General features: G+C 44.7%; 1 protein-coding gene across 1 annotated transcript in view; it reads right to left on the bottom strand.

Moving 5' to 3' along the window:
* ABCC2 (ATP binding cassette subfamily C member 2) overlaps positions 1-17,248 on the bottom strand; it is a gene marked incomplete at its 5' end in the record, with an annotated part of 60,914 nt that overhangs the window by 28,313 nt on the left and 15,353 nt on the right. Inside the window, 13 exons of the mRNA XM_081104429.1 lie at positions 992-1,058; positions 1,761-1,845; positions 3,450-3,596; positions 4,216-4,353; positions 6,241-6,306; positions 7,387-7,641; positions 10,450-10,627; positions 11,667-11,830; positions 12,579-12,810; positions 14,000-14,055; positions 14,497-14,601; positions 14,816-14,950; positions 16,590-16,715. Coding sequence (XP_080960555.1) covers positions 992-1,058; positions 1,761-1,845; positions 3,450-3,596; positions 4,216-4,353; positions 6,241-6,306; positions 7,387-7,641; positions 10,450-10,627; positions 11,667-11,830; positions 12,579-12,810; positions 14,000-14,055; positions 14,497-14,601; positions 14,816-14,950; positions 16,590-16,715 — 1,754 coding nt within the window. The remainder of the gene's footprint in view (positions 1-991; positions 1,059-1,760; positions 1,846-3,449; positions 3,597-4,215; positions 4,354-6,240; positions 6,307-7,386; positions 7,642-10,449; positions 10,628-11,666; positions 11,831-12,578; positions 12,811-13,999; positions 14,056-14,496; positions 14,602-14,815; positions 14,951-16,589; positions 16,716-17,248) is intronic.

Raw genomic sequence — 17,248 nt, 5'->3', positions numbered from 1 at the left:
ATGGCTGTGTCTGGCTGGGGAGACATCCACACTGGGCTAGACTCCTAGAAAGTCTGTGTGTCGGCCCTATGGTTTGAGTTCCTGGAATATTAGAACCTCAGAAACTTGTTCATAGTCTTTCCGAAGCTGCCCATTGAGCTGAACTTGTTCTAGGCTTATATTAGCAAAGGGGGAGCTGTGTCCAGTCTTCTCTCTGCAAAGAGAGGCTTTCAGGCTGGGAGGGTTCAGGGGAGGAATTTCTGGCCTGACACATCCTGGGGCAAGCTCCAGAGTCCATGTCGAAGGCTGTGGAAATAGCAAAGAAGGGTGGAAAGGCCTAACAGTAGCAGGGAGATGAGAAGGGGTGCCCGGTTGTGAAGAAAAAAGGACGGCCGTCTCAGGCTCCCGGTGTGTTGTGTGTGCTGAGCTGGTGGATGGCTGGGTGTTCTGTTACACGTAGTGCTTAAGAAACACATTACACGCAACGCTGTGGCCAGAAGGGGTTGGCTCAGGGCAGAGAAGGCGGCTGCAGCGTGGAATGTAGGGATGGGTTATTTAGATGTAAAACTCCAGTCCTGAAATGGAATCTTACAGAAAAAGTTCCCATTGTTCACTCTGGGAAAGGAATGCCAATGTTCTTAATTACATTCTTAAGTGAATGAATGAACGTAAATTGAGTTCATGCTCTTGTGTATATCCTCTACCATACCCGGAGACCCAGGGCACCTGCCCGCCTGCAGCCACAATCTGCAGAACAAGTGCCTTCAGGGTCCTCAGCTGGACGTGTGTGGTCCCACAGCAGGAGAGCAGGTTGGCAGGTGCATTCAAGAGCAAAGAGGCCCAGGATCTTTGCTGTCAGCTCATCCTTGCAGCGGCTGAGCCTGCACTGCTATCTAACTGAACATGTGCACACAGCTCGACTTCCCATGTGTTCTGTTAGATGGAATTTTCCAATCACAGGACAGGTAAGGAGAATCGTAAAGAACATCAGGATGGAAAGGAGGCAACTCACTCTCGAATTGTGACTTCCGTCTCCTGGTCCCAGGTAAAGGAGGCCTCAGAAAACTGCACAACTTTGTCTGTTGAGAAGAAGGCCCCGCTTTTAGTCAGATGTAGGTCCCCACCTGCCTGTCTGCCTTTCAGCCCTCGCGTGTCCCTCTCCGCTTCCTCCAGCAGATCCCCAGATCTCTGTCCTGTGAGGGCTCCTACGCTAGGGAAAGCTCCTGGGGTAGACCAGAAGTTGCCTGTATACCAAGTCCTTTCTGATTCAGGAGTCCCAGGCCTGTTTTGAGCCTGGATTTCAAACCTACAGACTCTCTGGGTACATTCCCAGGCCCTGTCGCCTAGTCTCCTGGCACAAATTCCACCCACAATATATACATATCCAGCTACTCCCGACCCTGGATTCCACTCCAACTGCTCGCTCTGGCCAGGAATGCCCTCCCACCGTTAAACCTGCGCTTTCCTTCGCTCCAGCCTACCTTACCCCTCCACAGACTCAGCTCCACGCTGACTTCTGCCCTCTAGATCCTTTGCAGGATTCCCTGCTTATCCTCAGAACAGCTAGCTGGCTTAAATTTGTTTAGCAATCTGGCCAAGCAAGCTGTTCTAAGTGAAAACACAATTAAGTAAGAACAGTACACTTATATGCAAATGTAGGTCCAAGATAAGTCCCCTCACTCTCCCTTTCGATCGATTTGCTACTGCTGAGCCCTTGTATTTCAGAGTTCTGGTGCCAGCGCTGTGAATAAGTTTTGGAAACAACTTCCAAGTTCATTTACCAAAATGAGAGTCGTGTCGAATGGCCGATGTGTCCAGGTCATCCCCTCCCAAGTACTTCTCCAGCCGATCCAAGGAAACACTGGCCTGGAACACAACGCATCTCAAGAGTAAAACATCCAACGACAAGCACAAGCAGGGAGAGGACTGTGACTGTCGTCAGCCCTGGTTGTGGAGGGAGACAGTCAATCTGCCAGGCTTCGTGCCCATAATTTGCCACTTGCCCCTGGCACCTCCTGACCCGCACTGCAGACTCGGCCTCACCTCAACCCTGGGAGCCAGCCCGTCCTTCCGGACAGAGATAAATAAGATGCTCTATTTCAATCCTTCAGAAAACTGAGGGAGGGGGGCAGGGAGAGGGAGGCAACTCTACTGCTCTCTCTCCAATTTGCACCTGGTTCCAGGAACTGCCTCGCCTTTCTCTAAGATAAAACGCTAACTTCTATCTGGTTCTGGCAACTAGGCCCCTGGCGTGCTCTCCTTTAACTGAGTCCGTGCCTCAAGGACCCGTTCAGTGGCCTAATGGAGCCACTACTGGGACGCTGTCGGGGAACTGGCCAGGGCGCACTGTGACACAGGCCACGTAGGTTGAGCTTCAATTGCAACTGATGTGTGTGTTGGCAGGACACCCAGTGGTCCCCCTGGAACATGAGACATTGGGAAGATTTCCGGGAGCTTTGCAAGGATGTTTCTCACCCTCCCCCCCACCTCCCACTCCCCCACCCCCGTCTGCCAGGGAGGCTGTCAGGAGATGGTTTCTCGCCACCACCTGGGTTCTGATGAAGTGAGGCTTTCTGCTTTGCCCTCTCCTTAGGGTGCCACCACAGACTATAAACCTGCTTGACGGCTGCAGGGACCAGCTCCTCAGAAACAGAACACCCCCCTCCCCCCACCTCCAAGTGCATTGCCCTCTGGCCCCTTTTGTCTCAGTGCCATCTTGTGGGACCGGGAACGTAGGGAGCTGGCGCTTTTGCTCTCGCTATCTACATAATAAACTCAGTCCTAAAAGAGCATGTTGTTTCTTTACCGGCCATACCTGCCAGCTTTTCTAAATGCCATGTAGGACAGGGAGGCCTTCTCCTAAACCCCAGCCTTTTTTGGCCTGAGCGGTCTGAAGTCAGCCACCTCTGAGAGGAACACAGATCAGCACTCTCTGCCGGCCTGGCTGCCTCGCCTGCCCGGTGGTCTTCCCTCTGAGGTCTGGTCCATCCCAGTGACCAGGCTCAGTTTTCAGGATCCAGGGTTCCCTCCTGAACCCCAAACTCACTTTCTGACGGCTTAAGGCTCCCAAATTGCCTCTGGTCTTACCGTTAGATGGCTCATACAGAGAGAGGGTCTTTTTTCTTCCTTCGCTCCATAGTTCCCTGATGCTATATAAATACCTCAGGAGCCTTGGGGAAATGTGTGGAAACTAAGTTGGGAAAAGGGCTTAGGAATGTTCCAGGTACACAGGGTTAATGACTGCACGGCCTCCCTGTGAGGCAGATGAGAATCCTCACTTTATAATCAGGTAAATGGGCTCAGAGAGCTTGTGATTTTACTAAGATCAAACCATCCTTCTTCAGAGATCAAACAAATCTGTCTGGTTGAACGTTTACCAGCAGAAGCTGGAAATGAGATATGACAGACTGGTCATTCTAGACTCTAAGGCTTTTACTCAGAGGCCATCAGTTAGCAGTGAAAGTTCCTACCTGGAGCAGCGAGGAGATCATCATGGGAAACATACCCAGGGGGAAGCGTAGGATATTGAAGAGGGTGATGGAGGTGAAGGCCTTTTTTGCATCCAAAATATTATTGCTGTCCACCAGGACATAAACTGAAAATGTGACGACAGATACCTGGAAAAGCAAGGTCATGAATAATTTATTCCTAAAAGGGCTCCGGAACACAGTAGATCAGAGTTGAAGGAATCTTAAGGATCATCTCAGCCATCCCATGTTACACATGAGAAAGTTGAGCCCAGAAGAGGAGGAAATATCTTAAAAAAAAAAAAAAAGGAATGCTTCATGAATTTGTATGCCATCCTTGCGCAGGGGCCATGTTAATCTTCTCTGTGTCATTCCAATTTTAGTATATGTGCTGCCGAAGCGAGCACGAGAGGAAATATCTTGCCCGAGTCATAAAGTCAATTAATGGCATTGCTGGGACTAGAACTTGGCTCCTATATCAGTGTTTCTTCCTCTATTGACCCACATGGCCTCCCTGAGAAGACAAGAGGCCCTCCTTTGCAAACCATTCCTGGACACCCTGGCAACTTGCTCTGGGCCCCCAGACCACCAAACTATACACGAGGGTGAAACTAGAGTTGGGCATGAGGTAGTATAGGGAGTTGAGCGGGGGGGGGGGGGGGGGGGGGCAGAGTTTGGACTTCCTGGTGAGACCTAGAGGTTCTGGGAAGTCTATCTAGGACAGACTTTCTTCCTCAGGAAGCTGACCCGCCCATTGACTGTCACTCACCAGGACTGGAGTTAAGTATAAGAGGAACATTATCATCGACTGCATCTGCCCAAAGGTGAGCAGATTCTTGAGCTCTTTCTTCCGAATGTCATTGACTTGGTTTTTGAATGAAGGTTCCCAGGCAAAATATTTCAGGATCTAATAGGATAGAAAAGAACACAGCTCACACCGTTGCCCCAAAGGACACTGGTGTCTCGTCCACCCAGGTGTTAGGACATGGCCCCCAAAATGTGGGGAGGGGGCAGAAATCCAGATTATAAAGCTTGGTTACAGAAACATAGCTTATATTTGTTGACAACCTACTATGTACAAACATTTTATAGACGTTATTTTACTGAATCTTTGTAACAATCTAAGCGTGACCAACTGTCCCAGTTTGCCCGGGACTAAGAGCTGCCCAGCACACAAGGGTTTTGGTGCCAATCCTGGAAAGTCCTGGGCAAACTAGGAAGAGTTAGTCTCCTACTTTTGTAGAATTATTTTATTCATTTTTTTACGTTAAGGAAACAAGTTGAGAGAGGCTAAGTAACTTGCTCAACCTCACCAATTAGCTGGTGATAGAGGTAAAACTCAAAACCAGATCTGTTCATTTTGCCACATCAGCAGGAAGGCATATCAGAGCCCTCTGTGGAGACATATCAGGGCATTAGAAGGGGCTTCCATTGCACTTTCAAGAACTTTGGGTGTAAAATCCATGAATTCAAAACAACATATATATTTTAAAAACACCTCATTGGTCACCTTTGGAAGATGAAATGCATTATTTTGAAAGTTGGTAAATAGAGGAAAGAAAAGAAGCATTTATCCTTTCTATCCTATATAAATTTTATTTTAGGATAACGCCTTTTTATACAATTTTAGCTAACCAATGCCAAAGGAATAATAGAATTAAAATATCACCCCTTTGTAACTCCTAATGAAATAATAGATCAAGGCAATGACAATGGGTTTTCAACCTTAGCTGCATATTAGAATCACTTAGGGAGCTTTTGAAATATAATATATGCCTGGGGCTTACCCCTAGAGAGTCTAATTTAAATGGTTTGAAGTAGGGCCCAAGCCTCAGTGAGTTTTAAAAACTGACTGAGGTATCAAAACATGCTCTCTGGGCCACAAATCAGTGCTCCAGGTGCAAGGGTGGCAGGACATTTAATAAGGATGAATATGGACTGACAGGGGTCACTGTTGTAGATTAAAAGCACTACCAACTAAGTGCCCTATGTGGATATTCTTTGGATCCTTATTCAAACTAACCAACAGTTGCCCTAGCCAGTTTGGTTCAGTGGATAGAGTGTTGGCCTATGGACTGAAAGGTCCCGGGTTCGATTCTAGTTCAGGGAACATCCCTGGGTTGCAGGCTCAATCCCCAGCAGGGGGCATGAAGGAGGCAGCGATCAATGATTCTCTCTCATCATTGATGTTTCTATCTCTCTCTCCCTCTCCCTCCCTCTCTGAAATCAATAAAAATACAATTTTTTTTAAAAAAAACAAGTCTTTCTTTTAGAAATATATAGAAAGTATTTACTAATGAAACAACAAGATAATCTGAGATTTGTTTTAAAATAATTCAGCAGAGCATGAAGTGGAGAATGGGGTTATAGATGAAGCTAGTTAGGTCATGTCAATTATTGCTGGAGCTGGCTGATGCCCATGGGGATTGATTGTATCATTTTGTCTACGTTTGTGCACAATCAACAATTTGCAAGGTGATGTAAAACAAAACAAACCACTTATGGTAAATATATAGAAATCAAGGTACCAATGAGGCCCTGAGAAGAAACAGGAGACTGTTCATTTCACTACTGTATCACATGGCACACGGTAGGGAATCAAATATTGAAAGATGGATTGAATGGAGGGGTGAAGAGAGCAGCATGTATTGATTCTGGCCTTGCAGACTTTTGATGTCACAGGACACCCCACAGGCCTAGAAGCAGGAGTCCACAGCCTCTACCAGGTTTGTTAAGGCCAAGACCTGCCGTCACTGCACACAGAGAAGGGCCAGCCATACCCCTGGCTTCTCACCTTGATGCCATTGAGAATCTCATTCATGATCTTCAAACGTTTGTCTTTCTTATTCATATTTTTTGCCTGCCAGGAAAAAGTAAAACAAAAATAAAACACACTTCCATGTGAAAAGGTCCAGATTTGCTGTAGATGCAGATGGTAGGTCTTGGTAGTACTTGCGGCTGGCAAGAATTTGAGGTGCCAAGTGATGGAATGTGTCTCTCCCACTCTCTTTGCCCACTCTGCCCCTGCCACACCCAACTTCTTTCTGACCCTTGAACGTGCCAAGCTTATGTCTGCCCCCCAAGCATTGGCCTAACTATTCTCTCGTCCCAGGTTATTTTTCTCAAGGCTTGCTCCTTCATGGTCAGGCTTGTGTTGTTCAGAGCTCAGCTCAAATATCCCCTCCTCACAGAGGCCTTTCCTGACCCCGTAATCTAAAACAACTACCCACTCACTTGCTATCACATCACCCTATTCAATTCTCTGCAGAGTACTTGTCATGACCTGATATTTTTTTCTTTGCTTTTGTTTATGGCTTGACTCTCCACCCCAAGTAGAATGTAAACTCTACTAGAACAAGAGCCTGTCTACTTGCGGTTGTGTTCCCAGAAAAGCAATATGTACAATAAATATTCTCAAAATAATTTGTAACTAAATGAATGCAAAATGAATGAATAAATCATGTACACCATGGAGTCCACACACCCCACTTATGATTTCTGGCAGCACTAAGGACCGCCCACCTAGTGCTAGCAAGGTTGGTTGCTAGGATTTAGGCTTAAAGTTTGAGTCACTCTGTGAATGCTCTGTGTGGTTGGTGTGTATTGCTATGATGAAGAAACAGGACCAATAATCACTGTTCTAAGAAGAGCCCAGTGGAGCATGGTGGAAGAGATAATTATGTTCAGGGTCTCTGGGCAGCTCTTCTCTATCCAATCAGGCTTGTTCCTGTAACATGAAGGAAGATAGCGTATATAAACCCTAAGAGTAGTTAGAACATAAAAAGGGGAGATAGAAAAAACCAAGTTCATTTGGGATGGTGGAAAGTCTTCCATCAGCTTTGCTCTGTCCGCACTCCCACCAAGAGTTAGAATAAAATAAGCAAAAGACTTTAGACTTCGAATAAAGTGTATATATCCATAGGGTGCTCTGCTTGTTTACCTGAATAGCCTTATTCTTGGTGGCGATTACCCCATTAACTGGGATTAGGAGCAGCATCACCCCAACACCCGCTAATACTGAGGGTCCCAGCTCTATCCATAGGAAGTAGATGGATAACACAATCTGTAGAACATTTGACCACAGCAGGTGGATGAAGTTGGTCACGTCCATGAGCTTCTGGGCATCCACAGACATCAGGTTCACTGTTTCCCCAACGGTGTACTGCTTCCTCGCCCGGTTGGACAGGTTCAGTGCCTAAAGATAAAGATTGACTTGGGACCCATGGACAAGGCCAAGGATACTGAGAGGTAAAAGGGGGAACTTCGGAAGTGAGAACACGGCAAAAGGATGGGCTCCATGTATACACAACATTTTCAAGGGGCTGTGCCTTCTTGCCTCCAAATTTCACACACCGTGTTCTCTCATTCTTGACTATGCTTTCCTGTTATTCTCACCTTCTCCAAACCCACACCTCCCCACACTTTTTTGCTCATAAAATTCCTATTTATTCTTTAGGGTCAGCTTAGATAGAACATATTCTGAGAAGACTTCACTGACTTTCAAGCTTGGGTTTGATACCCCCCACCCCCACCCGTGTACTCTTATAACATCTTGTGCTTACCTCTTTCATTCTATTCATCACCCTGAGCTGTAATTGTTTTGTTTTTTCTATTTCCCCACCAGATATAAATTCTGTGAGGACAAGGACTACATCTGTCCATTTCACTATTGTATCACATGCCACAGGGTAGGGAATCAAATATTGAAAGATGGATTGAATGGAGGGGTGAAGAGAGGCAGCATGTATTGATTCTGGCCTTGCAGACTTTTGATGTGGCAATGTCATTTGGAGCCATACTCTAATGAGGAGGTTGCAACCATTCCAAAGAAGGGCAGAGATCTTAGAATGGGGAGGAAAGTTGTGGGGCTCACACATTAGAAGAAAAATGACTAGTTTCTTGTCAGAAATTTGCAGACAATGTCTAGATACCTGAATCTTATAGTATGGGCCTCCTGTTTGTTCTCATGTTAAAGAGATCAGAAGGCTGATCCCCATAGTTCTGTCACTTACAAGGAGTTCTGGCACTTTAGAGTCAGAGGTGGATTCTCAAACCATCTTGCACTATGCTCACCAGTCACCATCTTCCTGGAAGAAGGAAAGCTTTCTTCTAATTCCCACAAAGATAGTGTATGGGCTACAAGTGGCCCTAGATTTTTACCCCAATATTTCTCCTAGAAATTCTACTGTCATCTTAATCCACCAATACATTCTTCTTAGGAACATACCAGGATTCTTGGTTATACAGTAAAAAAGAGGGAAATTTCCTAAAATGTTAAGCTACTAAAGTTCTAGAGAAATCAGTCCACTTCTATGCTTCCCCTTCGGTATGGAAAAGAAAAGTAACATCTAATTACCCTTCAAGATAATCACTATACTTTTCTTTTTTCAGTAAATCTCAATGAAGTGGAAAAGTCATTGATTTAGTCCAAATAGCCCTTGTCTGGGGACAGGTCTTGGCTATGTGACTATAGGCATTGCATAGCACTAAGCCTTATTTCTCTGTAAAATAAGGATAATGCAATTATTTCACAGGGCTATGGATTGATAATGAATCTTAAAAATGTCTCTTGACATTTCATAAATGAAGCATTGACTAAACATAGGAAATTAGTCTGTTTTAAATTCTATTTTATTAGCAATACTTATTTGTCTCACTAAGAGCTCTATTTTATAAATTCCTTTTAGATTGTAACAGTTGCAAAACCTGGAATATATTAAGAATCAAACTAGTGGGAATGAATGATCACAATTGTAAAAATGTACATTTGTAGAAATGGCTGAGACAGCCTAGTTAGTGACCTGATAGCCTGCAAACCAGCAGAAATCTAGTATCTTCAGAGGGAATAAGGTGACTAAAACACTGATTTGTGAGGAGGCAAATGCCAGTGTGAGGGTTTCTGGGAGTTCCAAGGACTTGATCAGACTTTTAACCCAAAGACATCTGGATTACTTGTCTGGGTGTCTTGACGAGTCAACATCTACTGAGGGAATAAAAAGACACATTGGCGCCGTAAGAGAGGAAAGCAAAGGAGAAACCCAGGGACTGCCATGGAGAAATCAATGATGGAACTCTCTAGTGGTGAAAGAATAACAGGAAGAAAAGGCAACTGTTTGATGTTCTGGCCTACAAACATTCCTATCTTCTCATGTATGAATTCTCTCCTTGGGCTTATAGTCAATGCTCATAACTATTATAGCTCCATTTCTTTCTTTTTACTTATTTCTTCTTTATTGAGATACAATGAACTCTATTTTCATTTTTAAGGGACAAAATGAGACTTCACCTTAGTATCTAGGATATAAGAAAAATACAGTTAAAACGTTAAAAGCAGCACATCAGAGGGAAGATGAGCAAAACCATCATAAGGAGATGGAAAAGCTCCCAGGTCTGCAGAACTCAGAAGGCAGAGTGAACATATTTAAAAAAAAAAAAAAAAGAGTCAGGCAGAGGAGGGGTTAGTCAGCCACTAAAGATTTAGAAAAAGAAGTCTCTAAGCAAAAGTGGGTCTACTCTAGAGGGATAAAGCCCTGGTCCATAGAGCATTCTAGCCTATGGCAAAATTGCAATTTGAGATGGATGCCCAGGCCTTATGAATGCTGTTTCATGTAGTATTGCATTTAAATGTTGGTGGTTTTAAGAGTCTGCCCTTGGCCTGCTTCTTTCTGACTTTAAATTCTTTCCCAAGACGTTTTCACCTTGTTGAGAGGTAGGAAGAAGAAGAGGTTTGCAAGGCTGAAAAGGCAGGTCCTGGGCAGAGAACAGCTTGCCAATTTTCCCCTGGATTGCATCTCCCCCTCCTCCCCAGATACCTATATCTATGTACACACATTTCATATTTTAATTTCCAAAGTAACATTAAATAAGGCTGTATAGCTAGTCAAAATCAAGAGTTAAGGCCAGTTATCATTTTCACCAAATTTCCCTCCATCTTGGAATACTAGTAAGTGCTCACGTTTACTAAGGGAGCTTTCTTTGGTGATGCCCGATACAGTCCACTTACCTTTTTATATACGGAGGCCATGATGGTTGTCCGTACATTCACGCCCAGTGTGAAGCACAATTGAAAGTAATACTGAAGGCAGAAAGACTGGACAAGGGCCACAACGAAGAAAAGGATTGAATAGAGATACCCAATCCACACATAGGCGTCACGGTCATTTGCGAAGGAGATCACCAATCTGCCAGAGCAAAACCGAGTAAGTGATGGCCGCCAAGCCTCCGAGGGCTCCACACTCCTCGCGCACAGCTAGCTACCCTCCCCTCCCCTGTAGGTGACAAAGTGACCAGAACCGCCCGATGCTCTTGGAAGATGGGGTGCCACAATCATGCTAGTGCTCTTGCTTTGGTTTGAAGATGAGCAGGAAGAGCTTAGGTTTGATGACCCATGACTATGAGACAGGATTATGGATGATGTACAGAGCTTTGTCCCTGTCTCCCTCCAGCCCTTGATATAAATCAACTTGTGGGACAAATCAATTTGCTCCTAGACAAGGCAAGCCTGGAAGGAATTAGGACATGTATCCAGAATGAGTTAGAAGGGCTTCCCCTGGAGGATCGTTCATTCATAGATCCGGGCAGATTGTTAGGTCTTGTCATGATTAACCTGAACCTCCCATGGAAGGCTGAGACTGTGGAGCAATGAGGTTACAGACACGAGGTACAAGGCTCTCCTGGGATATGCTGCCCACCTCTTGGATGTGGCTCAACCCATAGAAGTTTTGTTTAACAAGAAAGAACATCTAACAAGTATCTGGCTTCCAGGGGTATAAGGGGAGGGAAGGGAGAGTTGGAATGGAGGGAAACATGACAAAGAGGAAGGACAGCTAAAGGACATATCTTAGGTTTGGAAAGCTACCTTGCACCCTTCCTGAACACAACACTGTACGATGGAAGAAAATGGTGAGCATTTTTTAAAGTGAAAATTCAATGGCCTGGCCGGCGTGGCTCAGTGTTTGAGCATCGACCTATGAACCAGGAGGTCAGTTTGATTCCCACCCCAGTCAGGGCACACGCCTGGGTTGCAAGGTCGATCTCCAGCTGGGGGAGTGCAGGAGGCAGCCGATCGATGATTCTCTCTCATCATTGATGTTTCTCTCTCTCTTCCTCTCTGATATCAATAAAAAAATTATTTTTAATGATAAGTTCCTGCTGCAGACACAGGGAGCAAAAGGGAGAGTGGTAGAGGAGGCGCCGAGACAGCGCTGGGCTGAGACTCACTTCAGCAGCTGTGGGTTCAGAAACGTGAGCGTGTCGTACACCAGCTTCAGCAGGAATGACTTCAGGAGTATGCCATAGAAGGTTTTGAAGAGGGACTTGACCAACCAGGACTTAGGAAAGTCTTCTGCGGTCCCAGACTTCTTCTTTTTCTTTTTAGCCTCTTCCTAGGTACAACACCAAACAGCAACAGTGTCCCCAGAGCTGCGAGTGTACGTTCTGTCCTGCACTGACAGCTCCAGGGCAGAGCCCTGAGCCCTGTCACCTTCTTGTACAGGTTTGGCGACGCACAGTGACTCCCAATAAGTATTTTCAAGTTAAAAAAAAAAGCCAACGAATTAACTGCCAATGCTAAATTCCACTAAGGTACAAATTCTAGAACGCTAAGGTATTATTTCATTCTATCTTTCTATTTGAAAAAACATTTTATTAGCCCTAGCCAGATTGGCTCAGTGGATAGAGTGTTGGCCTGTGGACCGAAGGGTCCCGGGTTTGATTCTGGTCAAGGGCATGTACTTCAGTTGCAGGCTCCTCCCTGGCCCGACCCTAGTCAGGGGTGTGCAGGGGCAACCAATCGATGTGTTTCTCTCACTTTGATGTTTCTTGCTATCTTTCCCTCTCTCTTCTACTCTCTCTGAAATCAATGGAAAAATATCCTCGGGTGAGGATTAAACAAACAAACAAACATTTATTATAGAAAATTTCAAATATACCCCAAAGGAAAGCAAATAGTGCATCATACCCCTATGTTTCCATCACTAAGGTATTTTTAGTGTTGTGATTATAAATAATAATATAAAATACACTGCAAAGTATAAATGATGTAAAAAATGTGAGAACAGAATCACCATGACACGGATGTCCTCTTGCCTGAGACATACAACACATTCACACAGACCCTCGTGGAAAAGTTACCAGGACAAGGACATCTTGGCTTTGACTCTGGTTCTTGTTCAGCCCGTGCAGCTTGGTTCCAGAGTTCCTCTGGGCTTTCTGCTGCCGTCTCTGCAGCGCCCGCCTGGCCTTCGGCAGCTCCCCGGCCATGTGTGTTTCAAACTTGCTGACTAGCACCTTGGTTTTACTCTGCTCATCCACATCCCAGACATCTTCGAGCGTCAGAGGCTGCTTGTAGCCTTTCAGAACAATGCTAGAATGAGATGAGCCAGAGGCTGAGACCTTACAGGCTGGGTCAGAGCTGTCTCCTGGAAGCCTCTATCAAAGCCCACGCCCCAGTTCTGGGATGGAGGGCCAGAAGAACGAGACTTCTCCCTTGCTCCACTACTCCATCTCCTGACCCTTTAATCTTGACAGAAGAGTGAGGAGAACAGGAAAGGGACACAGAAGGTGGTAGAAGATAAGAGAAGAGAAGGGGAGAGGCTTTACTGAATTAAGAGCCAAAAGGGCATCACCTCCCCCTGCGCCTGCTCCTTCCTCCTCAACACTGGCTGCCTCTTTGCTGCTCTGGCATCTCCGGCAGGGGCCTCCATGATGCTCTTAAGGAACTGAGCAGATCTGGAGGCCACCTCCATATTGTCTCCCTAGGTCAGAGCTCCTCAACCTAGGATTTGAGAAAAGGGATAGAAAACAAATTATGTCTTTATTTTTAAAAGCTTGTAACTGATATTTAGCTTTTCCTTCTATTATGAGTAAAGGCAGCCAACCAGAGTTGTAAAAAGGAGTACCTGTGCCTTTGTCCCTGGGAGAAATCACAGATGTTTTCATAGCTCATTTACATTCATCACTACGGTGAAACTATGGTCATTGTTAGACCCATCACTAGATCTTGTTATTTAATGCATTAATCAAGAAGCACTTGATTCCCACATCGCACATTTGGTCTTTAAAAAAATATTTAGATAACCATATTTCAATATATTTGTTTTCCTTAATAACCTTTGTCTTTTGTTTTATTCATTGAAAACATTACCTGGGTGTTACCAGACAAAAGAGTCTAAGGAACTACAAAGGACAAGAATGCCGGCTCCAGGTCCTCTGGGAGCCCAGGACAACAATTCATCCCTTGCCCTCCAAATCTGTGCTCACTGCCTGCCCCCACATTCCCCTGCTCCTATTCTACTGCCTCCTTTCCTTATAGCCCTTCCTTTTCTCCAAGGAACCCCCGGCTACCAAGAGCAAATACATTCCATCTTTTCCTCAGCTTTCCAATCTGCCCAATGAAGGGAATTAACTAAATTAATCTGTCAGAACATCCTCAGACTCTAAGAAGAGGAGATATGGAGGCCACAGGAGGCATTTTGAAAAATTAAGATTTCCATCACTTTCCAACGATTGAGGAGGTGGGGATAGAGACAACCCATTCTCCAGGCATTTCCTACCTGTCATACCAACTAAAGGTAATTTTACTCAGAAATGAAGCCGTGAGTGATGGATTCTGCAAAACACACAAAAAATCAGAAAATAAATCAATTGGAAACAGGAACTCCATGGGACTCTAAAATCAGAAACTGATTTATGATCTAGAAACTAGATATGGTACTGAAATAGGCTGGTCAACATACATTTATTTGGAGACCCTAAGGTCACCAATTGAACAACAATCAGACCTTCTGGCATAGAGGTATGGATTAACTGTCTATGCTAAAGACTGGTAGGTCAAAATCCAAGTCAATATTTCCATATTCTAGTCATCTTCCATTGCCTTATGTCACAAAATGGTCTTATACTGTATTCTAGGCTCGGGGGACTTCCAAGAGACATAGCCATCTCAGGGAACCTGTGTAAGACCTAGACACCTAGCCCCTGATGCCTTATATATTGATCAAGGGGCCATCCAAAAAAATAATCTATGCGGTGGGTCTATTTCAAGTCTCACATCTGATGAGCCTTTTTCTGAAAATGCTGAAAGGACCAGGATCAGGATCTGGAATGCATAGAAGATGAAGAACAGGCAGGAGTAGGCTAGACTGGAGTTGTTGCCCTATGGGAAAAGGAAAAACAAAACAAAGAAAAAATGAACCATTCATCCAAATGAAGTCTACACAGCCCCCATAGGTGAATATCTGTGATTAAAGCCTATATCAAATCCCCTAAATATGATTCTATCCTGGAGCTCAACTTACTGCATGCCCGTGGCTCAGACTGAGAAGGGGCCTCACAGTTTCCTCTCGTGTCACCCTCTCTTCCCTCCTTACCTTTAAAAGCATCCGGATCAGAGTCTGTAACTGGAAAGTGCCGCAGAGTATTGAGAGAATCCAGAAGAGGGACAGGAACCAAGAGTCCTTCTGCACACACCAGCGCCTACTGTGTTGGATCAGCAAAACCAGGAGCTAGAGAGACAGTCACATCAAGTTCTGAACTACATCGTCACTAGCCAAGGAAAAGAGGCAAAGGGGATGTCAGCGAACAAAGGAAGAAAGGAGGACCACGGGAGGAGACTGTTGTACTTAATCTGGCCGGGCAGAAAGCACACAGATGCCAAATTGTAGATTTCCTCCCTCACACCACCCAGCTTTCTCTTTTCAGGGCCTCCATGCTCTCCCTGGGACGCCCGTTCGCACCCCATCTCTATTCACCACACTGGGGTGGGAAGTTAGCAAAGAAGGCAGACGGTCACCATCTGCATTTTAATGTAGTTACTTTGGGAGCCAGAAAAAATCTTTTCAAGACCCAAGGAAATTAACGTCAGGCACTGCAGCAGCCGGGTGATGGAGGCATATTCTGCTGGATAGGTGCAAGGTGTCTGCATCACGATTTTCTAATAGTATCGCAGATTAAGCAGTCAATAAGAACACTTCCCTTGTAACAACTCACTTATTAGTAGATGTAATTGATTAAATGTTGGTTTCCTAAACGCAGTAAACCAATATTCTGGGGGCAGGGGGAGAAGCCATGATTTAAGCAGTTGCCAATTTCCATGGTATAAATACTCCCACTGTGGTGGGTTTCAAGTTCCAGCACGATGTCCCCAGATGCAGGATTGGGAAGAGATGCACACCATCAGCTCTGTGAGCGGGCTGCAGCACACCGCCTCTTAGACCAGTGATGGCGAACCTTTTGAGCTCAGTGAGTCAGCATTTTGAAAAACCCTAACTTAACTCTGGTGCCGTGCCACGTATAGAAATTTTTTGATATTTGCAACCATAGTAAAACAAAGACTTATATTTTTGATATTTATTTTATATATTTAAATGCCATTTAACAAAGAAAAATCAACCAAAAAAATGAGTGTCATAGGTTCGCCATCACTGTCTTAGACCCTTCTGTGTTTGTTCTAAGCAGGGGTAACAAACAAGATGCCTGCAGGGGTAAGGCAGACCATGTTACTGAGTGGAGTGTGGGAGACTGTACTGAGCTCATGACTGGTCTCATGGGGGCAACTGCTACTCAATCCTAGTTGACCATTGCCCTGTGGGAATGGAGGCCCTGATTTTTCAAGAAAGACGGGAAATCCAAATAATTATGAGGCATAATTAAAATGATGGCATCAATTCAATTGCTTTTAAAACACTGGATAGACAGCCCCCCAAAATCATGCTTGTAGAAGAAATATTAATTTCTGTTATCAAGCTTATACAAACAATGCTATACATAGTGATCCATTGATTATAGTCTACAGTCAATCAATTTAAAAGTAATATTTATGGCATTTAAGAAAACTATTTCATATCAATAAACCTGAGTTTCACATGTGATCCTTAGATGGCAAAATATGAGTACACAAGATACATATCTTAGTCATTAAAGGTAGTACTTGCCCTAAGGAGAAGGCTCTATAAACCAGTGTTCAAAAGAAGATGAAAAGCTAACATTTGTTTTGCCCCATTATAATCAAGCTTTGCCTCATCACAGGTCCCTTGAAAAAGGTAGATGACATTGGACTTTATTTCATTTCAAAAGAGTAAATTCCAGCTACATGACTTTGCATAGAGATAAGATAAACAGGGCCGACGTGGTGACGGGCCTTACCCATGTGCCCAGGTAGAGGCTTGGATTGGTATATCTAACGGGAGGGACCGTGCCTTGTCCAGAGTCTTCTATGAGTACAAAGGCCAGCTCTATGGCTGCTAGAATAAGAAGAAGCCCAACAAGCACCTGGGAAGGAAAAAAGACCACTGTTAGGAGGATATCATTCTTTAAAATAAAATGGTTCCAGGAACTGATGGTTAAAATGGTACGCAGGGATTCAGATAACACACCAATAAATATTTCTGGCGTGAATGGATACATGTGTGCAAGCAATGGAATAGAGTTCGAAGTCTGCTAAGTGTTTTTGAGGAATGTTGAGTGTGATGGTTTTAAAGTAAGTCCACAAATTCTTTGATATGCCTCTCTTCCATACAGCTCCTCTTTCCCTGAGTGTGAGCTAACTTAGTGGTTTGTTTCTAATGAGTAGAATACGGTGGGAGTGACAGTGTGTGACTCCGAGACTAGCTGGCTGCCTCCTTGTTCTATCTCTTAGATCACTCACTGCCCCATCATGAGGACGTTCTAGCTCTATGGGGAGGTTCGCTCGGTAAGGAACTGAGACCTGTCAACATGTGAGTGAGTTATCTTAGAATCAGATCCTCCAGCCACAATCAAAACTTCAGATAACCTTAGTCCCAGCATAGTAACTATCAGTTCCT

Source organism: Myotis nattereri (genome assembly GCF_964212035.1).
Source record: "Myotis nattereri genome assembly, chromosome: 13".
Taxonomy (NCBI): Eukaryota; Metazoa; Chordata; class Mammalia; order Chiroptera; family Vespertilionidae; genus Myotis; species Myotis nattereri.
Note: the sequence above shows the minus strand (reverse complement) of the source record. Positions and strands in the feature narration are given on the sequence as shown.